The sequence below is a fragment of the Archocentrus centrarchus genome, chromosome 11 (assembly GCF_007364275.1).
Source record: "Archocentrus centrarchus isolate MPI-CPG fArcCen1 chromosome 11, fArcCen1, whole genome shotgun sequence".
Lineage (NCBI taxonomy): Eukaryota > Metazoa > Chordata > Actinopteri > Cichliformes > Cichlidae > Archocentrus > Archocentrus centrarchus.
In genome coordinates, this window is record NC_044356.1 from 21,544,910 (window position 1) to 21,565,657 (window position 20,748).

General features: G+C 41.1%; 1 protein-coding gene across 1 annotated transcript; it reads right to left on the reverse strand.

The window, feature by feature from the left end:
• Positions 1–1,812: 1,812 nt before the first annotated feature.
• sem1 (SEM1 26S proteasome subunit) lies at positions 1,813–4,789 on the reverse strand. The gene is made up of 3 exons (XM_030741454.1): positions 4,632–4,789; positions 4,123–4,216; positions 1,813–2,019 (listed from the first exon to the last, which is right to left on the reverse strand). The coding sequence occupies exons 1-3, from the start codon at positions 4,705–4,707 to the stop codon at positions 1,977–1,979; spliced, it is 213 nt and encodes a 70-aa protein (XP_030597314.1). The 5' UTR covers positions 4,708–4,789; the 3' UTR covers positions 1,813–1,976.
• Between the last annotated feature and the right edge of the window lie 15,959 nt (positions 4,790–20,748).

Below are 20,748 nucleotides of genomic sequence, written 5' to 3' on the forward strand. Positions count from 1 at the left end.
AAATATCTCTGGTTTTTAAAAAAAAACAAAAAACAAAAAAACTGCCGTGAGAAGTGTGACCTTTAGGTCCTAATCTGGAAACCATAATTCTAGTTTTATGAGTCTGAAAGTGTGATAAATTAAGTGGTTCACTTTTTTTTTTTTTTGCATTTGACATTTATTTAACTTGTTTGATCATGTTTTTCTAATAGGCACTGATTCAAATCACATGAAATAATTACTTCAAAAAGCCAACAATTTCCATGGGATGCACCTTTTTTTTTTCCACAGATGTAAAAAATATTTTTCTGATGGTTTGTCCTGTTTTTGTCATTCATCCAATTTCAGAGATATTTTTAATGTGTACTGAAAATTAATGAGCTTTTCACTGTACTTACATATACTTGATTACACAAGATTAAGAATTTTTGCGATATATAAACATTAGATGAAGCTCCTGTTATAAAACACTTAACTCTTTGAGGTTTTGTGTATTTTTTTTTAAACCACAATCTCCCAAAAATAAAACTAGTCACTACACTGATCCAGTAACTATAAATTATATAATAATGAATAAGGCTACACAAAATGTAAATATACCACAGTACAGAAAAATGTATATAACTACAGTACTTGTGTAAATGTTTTCAAGTTACTTTCCACTTGTGGAGGAGGAGGAGGATGGATATTGTTTTCAGGATGAAAGCGGCTCTTGCAGCCTTGGTCTTACTGGCATCCATTTCACCTCATTAGGACCCTGGGACCGAGAGTCGACAAAACACTGAGAGAAATCATTTTGCCGGGGGAGTGTGGCGGGGATAAATTGGCCTCTGGTTCAGTACAAGAGTCCCCGCTGTGCCAAGCGGAAGAGAAGGGCCTGGCTGGCAGTAGGGGCAGGCCCAGGCAAGGCAAGCTGGGAGGCCCCATGCTGAGACCCCCTCCCTGTCTCTGACAAACACGGCAGTGGATAATCTCTCCTTCAGGGACTCGGCCCAGCGCTGTGGGGCTAAGAGGGAAGGGGGCTGTTATACAGCACAGTGCAAAGGAACTGCCTCTGTATGTGTGTAGCATGCACCACAAGCACACTTACACTTGTTTGCATGGTGTGTACTTCCAGTGTGCACAGCTTATGTACATCTCCATTTTCTCTCGTGTCCACTTTTTTCGCTCTTCCTCTATCATGCAGACATCACTTTGACAGTTTCAATAAACAGAGCCTTTCATAAAAAAAATAAATAAATTTTAAAAAAGTACGGTTGGTGCAAAATGATCGCGAATAACCATTGAGTACTTGAACCTGAGTAATATCATGCAAAATTGATGCAGTCCAAAATAAATGCACAAGGTGTCAGAGGGCAATAACAAACTGCCCATTACAGGCAGATTGTGTTGACTTGGCAGGTGTGCTTCTGAGGAGATCAACAGTTCTTACAAAGACTGTAATTTGTAGTTATTTTAGCCAAACCCTGAGTCATCTTCCATACTAACTAGAAAAATGGATTTTAGTACAGGTACCAAAGAATAAGAGCAGTCCAAGGACAAGTTGAAACCGAGAACACGGGATAAATATTTGCTCAAGCATTGTTTTTGGCCACTGGTTATTCTTCCTCGATTAAAGGCTGTGCAGTTATTACAGTCTATTCAGTTTCAGCGACATTTTAAAATGAAAGCCAACCGATTTCTACAGGCTAGGCAGCTAGGACCAGTCTGTAGATCAGATGACACACTGATGTAAAATGAACACAAATAGTGCACAAATAACAGTAAATTTATTATATTTAGCTATCACCTAAACATTTGTGGTATAAGTTTAAAAAACACTCAAAGGAACGCTTTTCTTCCAAACACTTTACTTCCATCAACATCAATTATAAAACAAAAAACAAAAACAAATTAACATCTTCCGAGCTCTTCTCGCACTGTGTGGTCAGCCAGTAATTTTCAAATATAAATGTCCATATCCAATGTCTCCAAAGACTGAAAGGCCTTGTCAGCCACTATGATGTCTCCATCTTGTAACCATGTTTTTCAAGCTCCGCTCTGCAGGGAGGAAAAGAAAAATAGAAAGATCAAGTCAGCAGAGATGATTACAGGTGGGTGGTTGAGGCATAAGTACCCTCTGCTATTGATTGTAAGAACCATTAGGAGATGAGATGAAAAAAATTATATATAAATACTGCATAATGCATGCAGCTATGGATTTGATGATTACATATATAGATATATAGCAGCTGTGCCCTTTAACAATAATGATATCTTTAAGAAACAGCTTAATAGTATGGCTATCGTAATTGGCCTAAATAAAACAATAGCATATTACTGTCTAAAGGGTACTCAAATAAAAACAAAGCAGTCATTTATCTATCAGCAGTTACTGATTGCTCATAGATTTTACAACTCTGTACTGCACAACACCATTATAATTCTTCTAAACTGAACATAGTTATGGTACTTTTAGACATTGGAAATTTTGGTGTTTACAGAGTCCTCTATACATGTGAAATATATAGGGCCCTGCTGTCGTTAAACGTAATTTATATTGCTAAAATAAGAAGTATAAGGGCTAAAAAACTGGTTTAAAAAAAAACAAAAAAAAACAACAACAACAGGCAAGTGCAGTGTTGGTTTTTGTATTTATATCAGAGATTAAACTGCATGTATGGTTCCTAAAAGACATTTTGGTAGTGTGCAAAGAAAATGTCCTAAAATTCAAGCTGTATATTAGAGAGAAAAAAATTCTACATGCTTTTTTATGTTACTGACAGTTTATAAATAAAACTTGTTTGATAGGACTTTTAGTAGTGCCTCTGAATAGTTCATCAGGCTGTTCATTACTCATTAAATGATGTTGATGATGAGTATTTCTGTATCATATATTGAGGATTCGCAGTCACTATATTTCTATTTAATGTTTTATTTCTCAGTCATACACGTAGCTATGTTGACTATATATATATATATATATATATATATATATATATATATATATATATATATATATATATATATATATATATATGATACTATGCTGGGATACTGGATGAGGATTTGGGTCAAAATACTGTGCCGCTTATGCATCAGAAATGGTTCAATAATCTACATTTTTCTTAAATAGTTTCGAGAAACATTTGCAGACAGTGAAGTCAGGATTAACACTGGAAATATTGTTTTTGATTGGGTCATTGCTTGGTTCTTTGTAAACAGCCAGCTGTTCCTGTTCTGAAATAAGCCAGATAAATATCAGGGACAGTTTGAAATGAACTAGGTGTCCCCCAGTGTGCTCTTAATTCACTCAGTCATTTGAAACACACACAAAAAAAACCAATTTATATGCCCCACAAGAACAATCACAAAAATGTTCTCCTGCTTTCACTGCAATGGAAGAGTGAGAGGAGAAAAAGCTGGGAGAGGCTCCAGGAGCCCCACAACCTGAAGTGGACCGAATAAGTAGATGAATGTGGATGGAGGAATAGTATGGCATAGAATCTAGAAAGTTAGTACACAGCAAGGAGAACTTCATAAACTGGCACATTTAATGTTACAATCCCGTCTTCAGCCAGCGACGTCGTCTGAGCTCACTTGGCCACAGATCGCACATTTGGACACCAATTTAAGGTATATCGACACATAATTTTATGCTTCAACTTATAAACAGCCTTAGGCTCATTATATTTTCTTGTTCAGAAAGTAGTTTATTAATACCCAGAATGCTCCATTGTCAGATTTCATTGCCTGTCTGCCAAGAGATTGGCTGTAATATCATTATTTTTGGGGCTATTGATGTGGTTTAGGTATCAAAATGTATAATTTTCCATGCTCTATCTGTACTGGATTCAGATATAATTGGAAAGAATGAAAAGGGGACAAACCTTCTCAATTATTTTTGAACCAATTTTGACAATCTTGGTGTCATTTTGCCTTTAGGACTATCTGATAATGCAAGCTTTATTTGATTTTAATTATGTTGATTTTTTTTTTTTTGCCACTTCCCTATGCCATTTAAGTCAAAGAAATGTGGAAAAACTATAAAGTATGATAATGCAAACAGATTTCGTTTTGTTGCTGACCTGCTCTAGCTGCACAGACAGCCTGTATTTAAGCCTGTACTTTTATTCAGTGAACTCTGCTGAATGATCAGATCACCTCAGCTGATTTGAGAAATCATCCTCTACGTTGTCATCGTCCCAGTTGTCTTCCCAAACGTGAGCGTCTTCGTCTTCATCAAGCCCCGTCCAGTCTGGGAATCGTAGCATCAGAACATTATTACAGCTATAAGCTCACAATAAAACTATCAGACAAAAGCTCGGTTTAAAAACAAAAAAAGAGCGACTATAAGCACTTTAGCTTGTTGGTTCAGCTAGACTGGCTGGTGTACGCCAATTAGCTTAAGTCTACATCGTATAAAAACAACTAAGGGCATACAAGTAATTACTTTTACTAATGAATTAAGCTACAAAAAACTCGGCGACGTTTGGGTAACTGGGAACGTGTTGTTTTTCCAGCAAGTTCGCTAGCTAATGCTAATAGGGCTAGGCTAGGCTAGCTGAGTCACTGCAGAAGGACACAGCACCGAAAAACCATAACACACTCCAAAGGATAATGAACGGGTAAACACGGACTGCATCACTTCAGATAATGTGTGAAATACTCACCCTCGGCTGGGAATTCTTCAAACTCGTCATCCTCCTCCAGCAAGCCAAGGTCTACGGTCTGTTTTTTGTCTGACATGTTAGCTCCGTCCGTGTGCTGCTGTTTGTTAATGAAGCCTCATCGCGCAGGAATTGTGGGAAGTTGAGGTTGTTCGAGCGGGTTGCGGCTGCGCAGACTGTGCAGGACAGCGAGGTAAGGAAGTAGTCGTGGGTACTCATTCGCTGCTAAATGTGCTTTACATTGAGATACACACACACACACACATAGGCAAGAAAGAACCAAGTCTCTGCCCTCAGATAGACAGGAAAGACCAGAGAGATACAGAAACAGGCACATAAGAGAAGTTCAACCTGGTTGAGATAAATACAGCTTCCATATGGTGAGAGGCAGGATACACCTGGGACAGGTCGGCAGTCAGTTGCAGGGCTAAGGCAGAGAGACAGACAAGCATTCACATTCACATTCACACCTATGGGCAATTTAGAATGACCAATTAGTATAATGCTGATCGTTTTGAATACATTTCACATGCATATATTAGTATATTAGCTCTAAAGCCTAATTTTTACCATTATCATTATTATTATTAATGACCTATTATTTTTCAGAATCAGAATCAAAAGCCTTTATTGTCATCAAACACAAGTGCTTGACGAAACTGTGACAGCTGCCGCTGGTCAGTGTTACAGTATTAACAGTAATATACATATGCATATATATATATACACACACACACACACACACACACACACACATACATACATTCAGTGTGTAAGAACAAGATAGATAGAAATAGAACAGAAAAGCAATAAAAATACAATAGAAAAACATTCACGCAGCAAGTATATTTACATACATATTTACATATTCTCAGGGAGGGGACCTGTTAAATCAATATCTATTAAAAAATAATGTAATTGTATTGAACATGGGTTATATTGCACAAGGGTCTGAGGTATTGCAGAAGGAGAATATTGCACTAATTACTGAGGGTAAAGGCATTTGTACAGTTCAGTTTTTGTTGCCCTGTGATTGTTTTATGAAGGAGCTGGTGAGTTAATGTGATGTGTTTAGGAGTCTGATAGCCCATGGATAAAAACTGTTTTTCAGTCTGTTGGTTCTGCATTTCTGGGACCTGAACCGTTGGCCTGATGGCAGACGGTTGAACAGTACATGGCCAGTGTGAGTGGTGTCTGTGGAAATTTTCCTGGCTCGGCAAAGCCCGCGGGAGTTAGCGATGTCTACCAGGGTGGGCAGAGGGCAACCAGTTACCTTTTCTGCTGTCCTGGTTACTTTTCATAAACGTGTGAGAGTGTACATTTTACTTAAAGATGTGAGGAACATAAAAAAGTCTCAGTTCATGTGAACTTTAAAAGTGATTCAGGTTACTTCTGGATTCTCCTGGTTTGTTGAAGGTTAGTGTTTTATTATGACTGTTGCTTCTTCTTTTTTTTTTTTTTTTTACATTTTGAAATTACTGTATATATTCCTACACATTTAATATATATTAAAAACTCTTTTGTAAGTATAATACAGAAGGCAAAATGAATGAGTAACTTTGAAATGACATCACATAGTTTGGCAAACAGAGCATTTCTGAACAGCACCGTCTGCAGCAATGTAGCAGAGCAGCATCATCATCAAAGGCTAATAATTACCCCGCATTTTTTTCCTTTTCAATATAACTCTTAGCATTTTTTATATGTATTTTTCTCCCTAAATATCAGTGATGCCATCAGTCCCAAAAATGTAGTATTAAATATTTGAAAACCCTTTTTTCTCTTTGCCTTCCTGAATTTGTCCCTGCATACTTCTCTCTCCCAGAAACAGATTTTGCTTCCACACCACCACAAAAGCCCTCTTTCCTCAAAACATATGCACTCAAGTCACTCAAATTTTGTCAAAGATTTTTCATTTGGGAACAAATGCGCATTGTAACCCATGCGGCCTGCTCAAAATAATGATGCAACAGCCACAGCTTAGGATGTATTTTAGATAAATGAGAGCGCACATTTACCACAAAACCACTTGTACCACAACGAAAATTGCTCTCCAGCTGTCATATGTTGACAGATGGAGCAAACCTCAACTTAAGCTCTGCGCACTTATTCTATTTTCAAATTATTTTGTAATCATCCTAAGCCTTTACACATGACAATGCCACAACACTCAGAGGAAAGAGGAATAAGACACTGGGAAGTGTCTTATTAGCAGCTAATGCTGCTGTTTAAATAGCCTCCTACCAGTTAGGCATAAAAATGCATTTATGAAAAATCAAGTTTTAGGTCTGTAAAAGAAAACATCAAGCCTGAACGCACAAGGAGAACAAGTTCAGTAGCATTTATGAAGACCATAACTAATTTCACTCAAAATGAATGGAAGGACTTTCTTATTTATGCTTGTAGGGCTACATCTGGTTATTTTCACAACAAGTCAAGTGGTGATAGTTAAAAATATCTATCCATCCATCCATTCATCCATCCATAATCACGAGGGGAGCTGTCTAAGCAGAGACACCCCAGACCTCCCTCTTCCCAGCAACATCCTCCAGCTCTTCCAAGGGGACATCAAGACTTTCCCAAGCCAACAAAGAGATGTAATCTCTCCATGCCCCAGGGCCTCTTTCCAGCTGGACGTGCTCAAAACACCTCACCTAGGAGGTATCCAGGAGACATCCTAGTCAGAGCTCAAAACCAAATCTATGAACTGCCAGCATGTTGTGTTGGAGGGCTTCGTGTGCCCTAGTGAGCCCAGGAGCTATATTATCAGGGGTGACTTGGCCCTAGTAGGGTCTCTTAAAGTAAGTTGGTCCTGAGTGAGGGGCCAGACTGCATGTAATTCAGAAGACCTGGATAAAAAAAAATCTATGGAACATGTTACCTCGCCCGGATTGGGGTTACTGGGGCTCTACCCTGGAGCCACGCCTGGGTGTGCCTGGTGGTCGGGCCTTAGCTCACGGGATTGGGTCATGCTCAGGCCAAAGGACCCACACAGACCAGCACTCCTGTGGACCCACCACCCAGAGGAGGGCCAATAAGGGTCTGACACAATATGGATTGAGTAGTGGTCAAAGTCTTAGGCCTTGGCAGACTGATCCCCGGTTGCTAAAACTGGTTCTTATTCACCTATGCTGGAAAAAAATATACCTGCTGCAAATTCCTGAAGTTAAAGCCCAAATTACTGTCATCTAACACATACTTGACATTTTTGCTTTAAAATAATAAATTCATAAATTATGAAAATAGCTGCAAGGAACCTGTTCTGTGGTAGAAGCTGAGTAATATTTCTACTTGTAGAATAGATTTTTGTCCCTATGCCCATTTTTAACGACTAGATTGATAGATCAAATTTACTTCGGCAAATGGAGACACAGGTTCATTCACATTTCAGTTATGGAGCACTCTGAGCTGCTCTCCCTGAGGAGCTGATTCTGGCTCCCGTGTCACTCAATCTCAGGTGCAGGTGAAGTCCTGGGAAGTGGCCACAACGTCCGCCCGGCATACCTGAGACTGCAGTTACACCGAGCCTGGCGCCTGAAGTCTCTGTGTTCAGGAAAAATGGGAGGAGGTGGGAGTGTGTAGGGGTCATAGACGGACGATACAGCATGGCTGCCACATACAGAATCAACAAGGACTTGTGTCTGAGTAGCAGCATCACATTTCTCCCTTTTCACAAAGCCCTCTGGGAAAGGACAGGTCGGCGGCCGCTATAAGTACACTGAAAGAGACAGAGCAGACAGTGGAAGACTCCAGCTGAAGCCTGCCCCTCTAGTCTGACAGTCTGCTCCCTCCCTTCACCAGTGCTGCCTGAGTCTTTATTACAGGCTTGGCTTATGATATGTCCTTTAGGCACTGCACAGTAAAAGGTGTTTGGATGGAAATAGGTGGGGATTTACAAGAGAAGAGAGATATATGTGTGGTTACCAAATAATCCAGATCACCTCTTGAAGATAACACTTGAGACCTTTTTCCCAACATGTCAGAGAAAGTGACAGAACAGAAGACCACAGCTGGCTGACTGCTACGGTGACAGCCAGCTGGGGGCACTTGCTTTACCTGTGGACACTTTGTCTAGACCATCCCCTCCTTGCAATTATATTTCATATTGTGACTTTTTTTTTTTTTTTGGATATGTGGAGCATTAGTGCAAATATGAGCTTAAAGAAATGCCATAAGACATGCAAGCAGCCGATCATCATGGATTAAGGAGACTTAACTGGCCAATTAATCAGGCAAACCCTCCCCCACCCCCAAAAAAGCAAATAGAAAGAAAAAAACATGTATGCTTTGCAGTGAGGAAATCTCCACAGAAAAAAAAAATGCTTGCAGGATATGTCTGTCAAGATCCTGTATTAAATTTAATCCCAGCCAGTCAGTAAGTCTACTCCATTGTGTGTTGTGTGGAAACTCCATCTCTCTTTTCATATAAATACTTAGATCAAGTAGGGAGAAGTGAAAATTCATTATTTGATGCATAAACATGATAATAAAGCCAGTTAAACCCTCATAGGTGTCAAATGTGGATAAAATGGAAAAACAAAGGGCCTTTTTTTTTAATGTTGGATTTGTTTTACAAAACCATTTTCCGGCAGTCTCATTCACCGAGACATCTGTCATTACGAATTTAAGTTTCATATTTTCCCCCCTGTCTGTCTTGAAAAGCTCTGTCATCTTGGGCTTGAGGTACAGTTTGCCAAGAGGCTAATAGCCCTTTATGACAGTACAATCTGATGCCTGTCCCGGCTAGCCTCCAGGTAATCCTGTCCACCTCGGTGGCTAAGCCCTGCTCAGGCTTAAGTTGCATATTTTGTTTTTATCAGGACACTGCTGATAAATGCTATCAGCGAGGGAGAAATGAAATATGGGGGGTCTAGCTCCATTTTGCCCGAGCCCCTAGAGTTAAGGAACAATGACACCTCTATAGGTGAATCTGGACTGTCTATAGGACTAAACAGCATCAAAACAATGGCCCCAGAGCTGTGATATAGTCATATTCTGTTTTTTTTTTTTAATAACATGGATGTGGTGCAAAGTCCACTCTCTGGCTTTTTTTGCAAACCATTTTAGATTTTAAATTCTTTTGCATAAATGCATGATAATCCCACCACTCAAAACACTTTCAATTACAGCAGCTTTACTTTTGGACCCCCAAAATATCATTTAATAAAATCATAAAATTACATGCTAATTTATTTCCAGTAATGTGCGCTAATAGTGTACTACCTCTGTGTCCATGGTCCAACGCCATGGACCTATACTGTATGTGAAAAGCACTCAGACACTCTTACCATAGGTGATAACCCCCTCTGTGAAAAGCACTCTTATTGGAAGTACCCATTATCTGCAAAGTCTATCCTCATGCTGACACTAAGTCATTAGCTTAAGCTGTCCTCTGTGTAAAATCAGTTAATTTCTTTAGCTTTGGTGCATGGAAGACTGAAAGACTTTTTCATTGATTGCTGCAAATTAATTACAGATAAATGAAGTAGGAATATATAATTAATATTCACGTACAATATATTGATATATTTTTCATGAACTGCTTTGTTAGCAGATAAATAATAGCACAGTTCTTTTAATTTTGGGCCATGCTTGACATGAAAGTCAAATGACACATGCTCTCTCTCCGTCATGCTTATTGAGCCTTGGCTGAAGTGCATCTATTGTGCTGTGACGTGTCCCAAGATCAGCATCACAAAAGGGCTTTGTGAGAGATGACACGTCACATGTCCATGAAGAAATGCTGGCTACCTGGATTTCTAACCTCTTTGCTTAAAAAAAGAAAATAAAAAAATCTAGTTCTCTGCCAATATGCCGACCAAATACATCTTCCCTTATCTTTATACACTAGGCATTCTTTTTTTTTTTTTGCCTGCCTGATATTTTAAGAGGATCATTACATATTGTTTGTTGCACCCATATCTATCATCACTCATGCCTCTCCTTTTTCCCACTTTTCTGCTTTTCCCCAGTCATTTTCTATTTCTCTATCCATCACACACAGAAACAGACACACCTCCCTCTCCCTCTAGTTATAGTCATGCTATGTCTAAGTGTGCGTGTCCTACACAGTAGGGGGGGGGGTTCGGTGAGTGACTGACAAGACCTGCTCTGCTCTTCTCTGACACCTGTCAGAGCCTCGTCTGTCGTCTGTGTGCAGAGATGGAAATGAGCAGGAATGACACAACATGCCAGAGGTGACGGTGACGGCTCACCTCTCTCCATCAGCTTCTAAATCAGTTGCACAGCTCGCAGCGTGTGCTGCCTGGCTAACAATAATTATCTACTCCAAGCTTTCAGAACCTCATTTATAATGCAGTGATGTCACAGCGCTTAGGCTTGCAGTTACAATGCTGCGGACATGGCATGGGATCATGTAAGATGTGTGTCTGTCTGCATGTATTTGGTAATCCTAAACTAACAGATATGGAATTGCTTGAGCCAGATACATTTATACAAGATTCGGATGCTTAAAGCAAAAGTATGGAACTCCTAAGAGAATCAAAAACACATTTATTTGTCTTTGTAAGCAGTAAGATGCAGCGTTGCTCATTTTAATGCGGTCGGGGGTTTTGTCACTGCATTAAAATTCTTATCTTCTTGAGCTGTTTTGCATTTATTGTTTGCAGCTGCGCTTTAAGTTACATAGTTTGTTGAATTTACATTGACAGGTGACACCAACGGCACATCAATCCAGCTACAGCTGAAGTTTAATCTAACTCTTTTTGTTGTTGATTTGCTATAATCTCTCACTGACTGAGTCTCCACAGTTTAGTTGTACTGAATTCCACAAGACTAATCCCCAACATGTGTCCGTCCATAGCCCCGGAAAAGTCTGTGATTGGTCTGATTGATAAATGAAGCCCTTCTTATGCTTTTGGGCGTCCATTCCAGCGGGGCCTCTGCGGGTCTGGACTATGTCCAGGAAACCCGGGACAGCCACTTATTAAGTAGTTAGACCGTCAAGACGAGGGCTGCAGACAGGGATTTCTGGTGGTCACCTGGGCTTGGATTTAGCTTTGGGATCCCTCAACTATCAGTCAGGTCTCATGTTGTGAATGGGGCACAAGCCTCTCTTTTGTACTGAGGTGAAGGGTTGTGTGTTTGTTCAGCCTAAACAGACCTCTTTATTATCACTATATCCTGTTAATTTGCATTATAATAACTCAACATTATCCACAGGGTAGAAACGAAGTGGAGCTAAACTGGAGTCTTGCAACTGATCAGTGACTTTAAATTCAAGTTTGTTTTTTTTTTTAAGTCAATTACTTCATTAATCTTTAAAATTTGTCATTACCTTTACACCACTGCTATTGATTTAGATTACCTGTAAAGGTATTATTATTTTTACTGTTTTTTTTTTTTAAAAAAGGGAAAGCATGCTAGAGTAGCCATTAGAGCCCATCCACCCCCTGCGGGTGAAGTTTTTATTCTTTCATATTTGTTCTTCAATAAATTTTTCAAGACTCCTAGCATGTCTTTTTATCACAGGTTTCAGAGAAGAAAGGGGAAAAACATCTACAAACTTAGAGGAAAGCAGAATACACTTCACATGTATTTTTTCTTTGGTTTGATTCTTAGTCATATATGCCAAAGAACCTGAGCACGATGATACAAAAACACCGCAAGTTCCCACACAGTTTGCCAGTCTGCCCTTTCAAATTGCAGTAACAGTAACACCAAAAAGTCAGTTTAGCACTTAAGTCCAGGCAGGCGTAAAACCAAAAATGCTTTCTCGAGAAAATGGCCATGGGCGAGGCTTAAGCAGCTCGGTGCTGCAGGATCGGAGCAGAGCACCCTGGGTAGAGCCCAGATGAAACACTAGGAGGTGAAAGGGAAAGTGGTGATTTGTCATTAAGACTTTTCAAAGAAAGGCCAATGCCAAGGGTCCAATTTATGCTTGTTATAATTTCACCCAAACGCTCCCTCATGCCCCCAAAACACATTCTTCTTCCAGTTATCCAAAAAAACACCACACAAGTTGCAACTGGAAGTGTTTGATTTAATGCAGAGATGTTTTTATAATGTTGCATAAAAACTATTCTGCTTGTATTTTTAATTAATCAAAGTAACAGCATCTACTTTTAACAGTAACTGTTATGCCCAGTTTAACGTGATGAACTATAGCTATACATCTTTTTAGCAGTTTGTCATGCTATATATTTGGCGGCTCCTTCACACTGAGCGTAATCTAGTTTGGCTTCGAATCTGAGCTGTTTCTGGACTCATTAATACTGAGTGAAGGTGAGGAAAGCCTTTTTCAGTGTGACTGCCAGGTACAGTTTCTCTTGGCTTGTGTATCATTTGTAAAACATGCCCTCATAAAACTAAAATCAAATGCTCCAATTCTTGAATGGGATGTTGGAAAATTATTTACAGGCAAATAAAGTTGCGTGCGATCATGTAAAAAGCCGCCCAGTTTTGGTGTATGGTTCTGTTTAGCAGAAATCATTTTTCCTGCAAAATTTGGACGTGTCGACTGTGATTTGCTGCAGACTCTTGTTAATCCCTTGCACAGGCTTGAAAGTTAATCATCTAGATTTCATAGAGCTTTTGCTTTCAGCAGGCTACAACAGGATTTTTATTTTATTTTAATTTTTTTTATGCTTGGGTGTGTGAATTTCTCATTCATGTGCAAAAGTGTGTGTGACTGTGTTTTGGTGGTGGGAGAATTCAGAGGAGCCTTGCTGCATACCTTCCTGCCCACACACACAGATGTGCATCATCACTGGTTGATTGTTGGTGACCTTGGCTGATTGAACTGGTAAAGGGCAGCCAGTTGTGCAGCTGGGGACGAGTGTCTGACTGCCCAGGGTAGTGGGGCGCTAAGGGGAGATGTGGTAGCGTGACTGTGAGCGACCGCCAAACAGCCACATCATGACCTCGGTAGACACAGTCCCAAGTCTGCGCACTGTGTTGCACTTGTTCCCCTGACATAGACGGGCAGAGACAAAAGAGCAAGGAACTTCCCCAGACCTTCATTTGGGGTGTTTGGACAACTCTAAGGCCCCCTCCGTGCCCCCAGGGGCCTCTCAGCTGGCTTGGAGAGAGAGAGAGCAAAGAAGACATGAGGCAAGACAGTGAAGGCTGAGCAGTTAATAGAGTGTGTGTCTGGAAGTGTGCATGCGTGTGTGTGTGTGTGTGTGTGTGTAGGGGGGGGGGGGGGGGGGTGATGGGGAATCCATGACATCATTGTTAGAGGAGATTTATGAAAGCTATTTGTCACATGTTTAGATGCAGTAAATCTGATTTCCCATTATGCCAGAAAATTTAACAGTATCTTAAAATCTTAAAAAGCTGCAGTGTGTCCTTCTTTGCCATATTAGTAGATGGCATAAATGGGAACACAAACCTCATCTCTGTTTTATTACTAGAGGAAGTTTTTATCAACCGTGTCTATGACTTTTATGGACACATAAAGTCTGCTCTCCTCAATCATTATCGCTCAAGTATACAGGAAACATACATAAAAACAAATATTTGCTTAGTTTATATGTTTATATCCAGTCTTTTATTGAACTATGACGCATGCTTTCTCCGCTGCATGTTTAGTTGTTTATTTGTTGGCTATAATGACCCACCTCAGTGAGCTGCATAAAGCACAAGGGGAAACATTCATAATGGCCAATGCACATTTCCAGCAAAACAGTGAATTAAACAGGCTGCTGCACCCTTGTGAAAAGCAACAAAACCATCAATCAAGAAGAACCAGTCTATAAGTTCAATTATCCTCATACAGAGAGACTGAAAGAAAACAATTGTAAAGCTTTTGGTAAAGAGGCAGTTCTGAGTTGAGACATCAAGACTTCAAGGAAGTTGAAAGGGCGAGTCTAAAAGTAATCAAAAGAGGTTTATAGCAAGGAGTGAGACAGAGTGGAGAAAGGTTTGGATGTAGTTTGAACGCAAGTTGGCCTCGTCAGATGACAAATTGTCCGACATTGGGACAGGACGGTTCAGCCAGCTGGTTGGCCCCATCGGCGAGTTGATTGATGGTGTTGATGTTCTAAATCGGCCGCCAACACGCTGAGTACAGGACTCGTAATAGCGCAGCTTTAGATTGGCCCTGGAGATAGCAGGAAGTGGATGTGGGGATATGCGGGTGGGGTGACTGCAGGGTGAAAAAGGACACGTTCCCATGCATGCATATGGGATATGAGCATTTCAAACTATTCAGTCCTGCAGTCCCACTGAGGTAACATTGAGACAGGAAAACACAGTAAATATGAACAGCGTATGTTTGGGTTGGTGAAAATGTCTCATTCATCTAGCACTATAATCAGCATGTTAGCAGAGCACAAATGGTGTGTTGTATATCATATCACCCTCACCCAAGCATCTGACTTAGTCATGTCTCAAGAGCATATATGCAGGGTCATCCTCTCTTGAAGAAAAAAAAAAGCCTGGGGTGAAGGTGCGATCATTACTGTCGAGCAGAGGTCAGAGCCAGTGCTTACGTCCGCAGTCGTCTGACCAACATGCTTACAAGACAAGGCTCGGGGGTGGGGGGGTGCAGGAGTGAAAAAAAGCACAACTTCCCACTAATTGTAACAGCAGCCCCTTTATCATACTTTCGGCCCTATGAAAAAACACACGGCACCTTTGATCAAAAGCAAGGCAGTCTGGGATTGTGTTCTCAGATCTTGGCGCATGCAAAGGGGAAACACAGGGCACCATCACCGCAGAAGAGAAGGAGATTTTCTGAAAACATAAGATTGTAGTTCATTAGTAGGAATGCTGATGGGACCCACTCACCTGCGTCTTTTGATCAGTTAATTCAACATCAGGATGCTGTTTGCGAAGATGTCGACTTAACATTTGACATCAGTGACTTTCTCTGCATTTTTTAAGGAAAAAAAATACTATGTATCCACATGTGTGTGAAAGGAAATTCAGTGGTATTTTATTATTACAGTTTCTTTTATAAAACTATAAAAGCAATTCATAAACCGAACAAACACAACCATGTGCATGCAGGTGTTTTATAGTACTACCCCACCCCCACCCCCCACCCCCAAAATCCTCTCATGCAGTTAAAGTGCACATTTTAAATGCTTTTTACTCTGTGAAGAGATGATAAAGAGTTTAGAATGATGTAACTTTGAGTTGACCCGTTCAGTGAAACACCTCTTCTCTTCCATTATGTGAGCATCCGCAGCCTAGAATAATAAGCATATAAAAACATACCTGTCCATATCAGCAGTAACTCTGCACGCTGCTGCTGTGTACAGTGTACAGTGTTACTCAGGTTAGCTTTTAGCAGCAATGAAATCAAAGCAAACTGATTTGGAGTAGTGTTAAATAGCAGGAAATTGAATTATGTCTAATTTGCTTGACACTAAATGGCATGGAGGTGGTTGATGTCACTAAGCTTTTATTCTGTAAACTTGAAATGACTTTTTTTTTTTATGTGCCTGACAAGGACAAGATCATCTACATCTATCAAATCATACATTTTCACTTACATTGTAGTTTGTCAGTTGCTACCAAATGGTGTGAAAACATATCTAATTCTAACTATTTACTGGGTGAGTAGGCAGTTCTTTCAAAACTGTATTATGTTCAAAATGGCCTGTTAGGCATCCTCAAGTTTTGCTGGTGAGTCTGTTTATTACTTCTCATAAAAGGCCAGAGAACATAGAGCAGCTCTAGCTGCCCGGCTGGAGGAAGCTAATGGGCATCAGTCCAGGGAGTCATCTGTGTGAGCTGTTGTTTGGCCGACATCGTTCTGGCCCTTGGGCTTCTTCTAGTGGGGTCTATGAACCAAACCCATTGTTTACAGCCTTACATGCACAGACACAGGCCTACACACACACACACACACACACACAGTCAGACCTAATGCCCAGTCACGTGTGCTTGCTCATACAGTGAGATGCCTGAAAACACTGTCAAGTCTCAGTCAGTGAGATATATTTCTTCCCTATTTGTATGTGATGAATGAATCAGACATTTTCCACACTATGGTTTTGCTGCTACAAGTGGAATAACTCCTCAAGTTGCAGACACAAGATACTTTATCCACCACCTAATACAATACAGACATTTTTTGTAGGAAGTAGGGTTACAAGTTATCCCCTTAATTTGAATGGTATTTTTATTAAACTGCTAGTGTGTGGAGCTCATAGGCTGAATATAAACGATAGACACACCCACTGTGATGTCACCCACTGCTTTCTGGCCTCTGCATTTTGATGCTTCAATAATAGAGTATGATGGCTTTTGTTGGACCATCCATCCATCCATCCATCCATCCATCCAAAGTTGGGTCACTGTGGCACACATGAAATACATCATCTTTCCAGTGGGTTCCTAGTCTACCTCAGGGTCTCCTCTCAATTGAGTGTACATGGAAATCCTCCAAAGGCTGATACCCAGCAGACAACCTAACCAGATGCTTGAATCACCTCAACTGTCTCCTTTCAAAATGCAAGAGCAGTGCCTCTACTCTGAGATCCCACTGGATGTCTAAGCTCCTCATTCTATCGGCTAATGCTGAGCCCAGCCAGCCTATGGAGGAAACTCATTTTAGCCACTTGTATTACTCTTTCGGCCATTACCCAGATTTCATGACCCTAGGTGAGACTTGGGACATAGATGGACTAGTAAATTGAAAGCTCTCTTCACCGCAACACTATGGTACAATGCCCACATTACTGCTGATGCCACACCAACTCACCAATCCAACTTGTGCTCCACCTTTCTATCACTCGTGAGTAAGATCCTAGGATACTTAAACTGCCTTGTTTGAGACAGCCTCTCTCCTCCAACCGAGAAAACACATTCCACTGTTTTCTGGCAGAGAACCGTGGCCTCAAACTTGGATGTACTGACTCTCATCCCAGCCTTTGCACACTCAGTTGCAAACCACTCCAGTACATGCTGAAGGTCACACTCTGATGAAGCCAACAAAACCACATCATCTGCACACAGCAGGGATGCTATTCTGAGCTTCCCGAAGTGACGGACATCCTCCTCACCCCATGTATGCCTTCAGATTCTACTCATGGAAATCAAAAACAGGATTGGAGACAAGGGAGAACTCTGGCAGAGTCCAATAATCACTGAGAACATGCTTGACTTTGTGCCAAGGATGCCAAGCTGGGCAATGAGCTAGATCACCAGTTAGTGCAAGCCATAACATTTTTCAGATAATTAAAATGTTCCAAAAGCCACCAATACCACAAGCATGGCAGTGACTGTATTTAGCAGAGGTGAGGTATAGGAGACAGCTATCAGCTACTTGCGTTAGCACGTCTGTCAAAGCAGTTTAGCTCCTAACTTTAAGCCGTAGAAGTATTATAAAAGAAAAATCACGCTCCATACTGTTGTTATGACGGGAAACAGTAGCTATCAAGGCCTAGACTGCTTTTTGTACCAAGGTGTAAACAGGTTAGTTTGATCTCTTAAGTCTGGCATTTTAATGTGGGGACTGATTTGTTTTTTGAGCCGGCCTCAAGTGGCCACTATAGGAACTACACCTTTCAACTCTCCTACGGTGGCTTCACTTTTCATGGTCAGTGCCTGATTATGGTGGTGTTTACATGTGTCACTTATTTATATTAAGTCTGAGTCCAAGACACTGTGTTGACAAACCAACCAAATGTATATCTTACACTGCATAACCCACACTCACACCCTGTTCTTCATTTTCAGTGGTCTGAGTAGGTCACGCCTACCCGGTATATGATCCAGTCTCAGGAAATGTGTACAAAGGTGTAATTTTCACCCTTTCCTCTTGAATCAGGACATCCCCTACCTTACACACACATGCACACGCACGCGCGCGCGCGCACGCGCGCACACACACACACACACACACACACACTGCTCACCCTGAAAGCTTGGATAATTTTGGTCACTTTTCACTCTTGCAAGACAATGAGTGCAGTGCAAACGATAGAGCAGGCCTTGTAGCTGTGTTTGTGGCACTTCACCCACCCCTTAAGAGGTACACACTATAGACACACACGCGCACATGTTCGCACATACCACCTACTGATACAGCAGCAAAAAAAAAAAAGAATACTGTGGTTACCTCACTATTATGTTCTCTGACTCTGTGTGTGTGAGTGTTCATGTATGCGTGTGCTTGATTGTCTCTTTCTCCTTTATCTCTTTCTCCCCATGTCTCTCTCTCGCTCCCTGCCTCCTCCCTCTCCCTCTCTTGTCCTCCTCCTCTCAGATCCTTCTTCCTCACCATGGTTTCACAGACCTCCACTTACTCCATTGTGCCGAGAAACAAAAAATAAAAGAAACACAATCGCCTTGTCCTCTTTCTCATCTTAATAAGCAGCTCCAAGTTTGATAATTACACGTTCAGCACGCCGCATGAGTTTCTATGCACTGTTCACATCAGGGAGAAAGCCATTGACTCCGCTGTTGAGGGTAGCAACTATTAGGAATGACTGACAACTGTCCCCCTCCCCCTTTGGTCTGGAAGGCTGTAAAAGTGAGAACAGTGCCGATCAATTCTGTCTCCTCGTTAGGCAGTGTGTCCCTGAACGCCACCATGTAACCATCAGAGCAGCCCATGGACCACATACGTTGCAGGGCCCATAATCCATTCCATAACCTATCGCCATGTGCTGCCGATTAATGGGGTTTCTGCGGAGCAAGCGCCAAGGAGACGGCCAGACTGAGGGTTTTCTTCTGTGGCGGAAGCCAATCTGTTTAGGATTAAGGGAATAACTGGTGTGGCTGACACCGAGGCATCCAACATGCAGGGCTAAGGAGAAGAGAAGAGAGGAAGGAGTGCAGTGAATGTGTTGACAGGGAGCTGATTGTGTTTTGGCAGCGTTCTGCTTATTGGTGATGGTTTGAATCTATAACTGTTGATTATCTGGGGAATCTAAAGTCTGAAAGCCATCTGTAGTTGTTCAGTCTATTCTCTTGCACCATATTTAGAAAGCATCTTCACTTCTGTATGAAATTTTTGATGGTTATTGCAACTTCCATTTATAAATCAAAAAGCAGTTTATCTGAGATCATCAAAATAAAAGAACACAGCATTCTCCTTTCTGTTTCCAGGCTATTTGCAGCACAGACATACCTTATCTGAGTTCTCCACACAGAGAAGCCTTCTTTTTTTGAACCAGTGGTCCACTCACCCGTTATGATGGTAATCTTGATGATTAAAGACCAGTGGAACAAAATGGGCTACCTGTTGCCATGATGTCATGTCTAGTCGAGAGCTGTGATTAAGATTTAAGGCCATTAGAGAACTTTACTAGATGCTGTTTGCGGAAAAATATCAATTAGCTGCTGGCTTCAAAAAAGCAGCTTGTGTTTTGGATCTGAAGTTTTGGCTTTAACAAAAAAAAATTAAGCAGCATGCATAGGTGCTAAGGTTTACTTTTCACAGCTGGAAATGCCTAAGGAACAGCTTTTTCTTAAAACCACAATTTTATCAAGATTCAAGAAACAAATTACAACTATTGCATTAAAAGGATCAACTCTTCGGTTTTTGGCTCTTTGGTTCGTGGGTTTGGAATCTGTAGTGCAGCACCATACTAATCATAGTTACAATGAGTTGTGGGTACATTTCAATTATTGTAGTCTACATTCAAGCATTTACCAGTAAAGATTTATGTCACTGCCACCAGATTTATTGCAAACAGCAGTTACATAGAAGTAATCACAGTTTACAAAGCTCAAGGAAAGTTAGCAGCAGCAGTTCTTAACACAGCTACTGTTCACGCTGATGAGTGTCATGATGTGAGGCCGACTGGACCCACTAAGCAGACTCGACAAGTGGTTGTGTTAAATTAAGAAAATTTTATTTTAAGGAAGGTGAGCAGTGAGGGGACTGTGATGGGGAAAGGAATACTGCTTCAGAGTGGACGGGATCACAGCAGCGCTGCCGGCTGGTGTATGAACTGAATGAGATTGAGTTTTACTTGGGAACATGAAGAGGTTCAGCTCAGAAGGAGTACTGAACAGCCTAGTGGGTATCTGCGGGGAGCAGGTGGAGAGCGGGCAGGCTGGCTGGGTGTCGTTTGCAGATGTCCGGAGGTCCAAGTGGTGGAGAGGAGGTAGAGAGGAGCAGCTTGAGTTTCCACCAGACTGCAAGTAAGCAGCTTCTTAAACCGGTAGATTCCAGATTGAGCCACACTGAGCGACT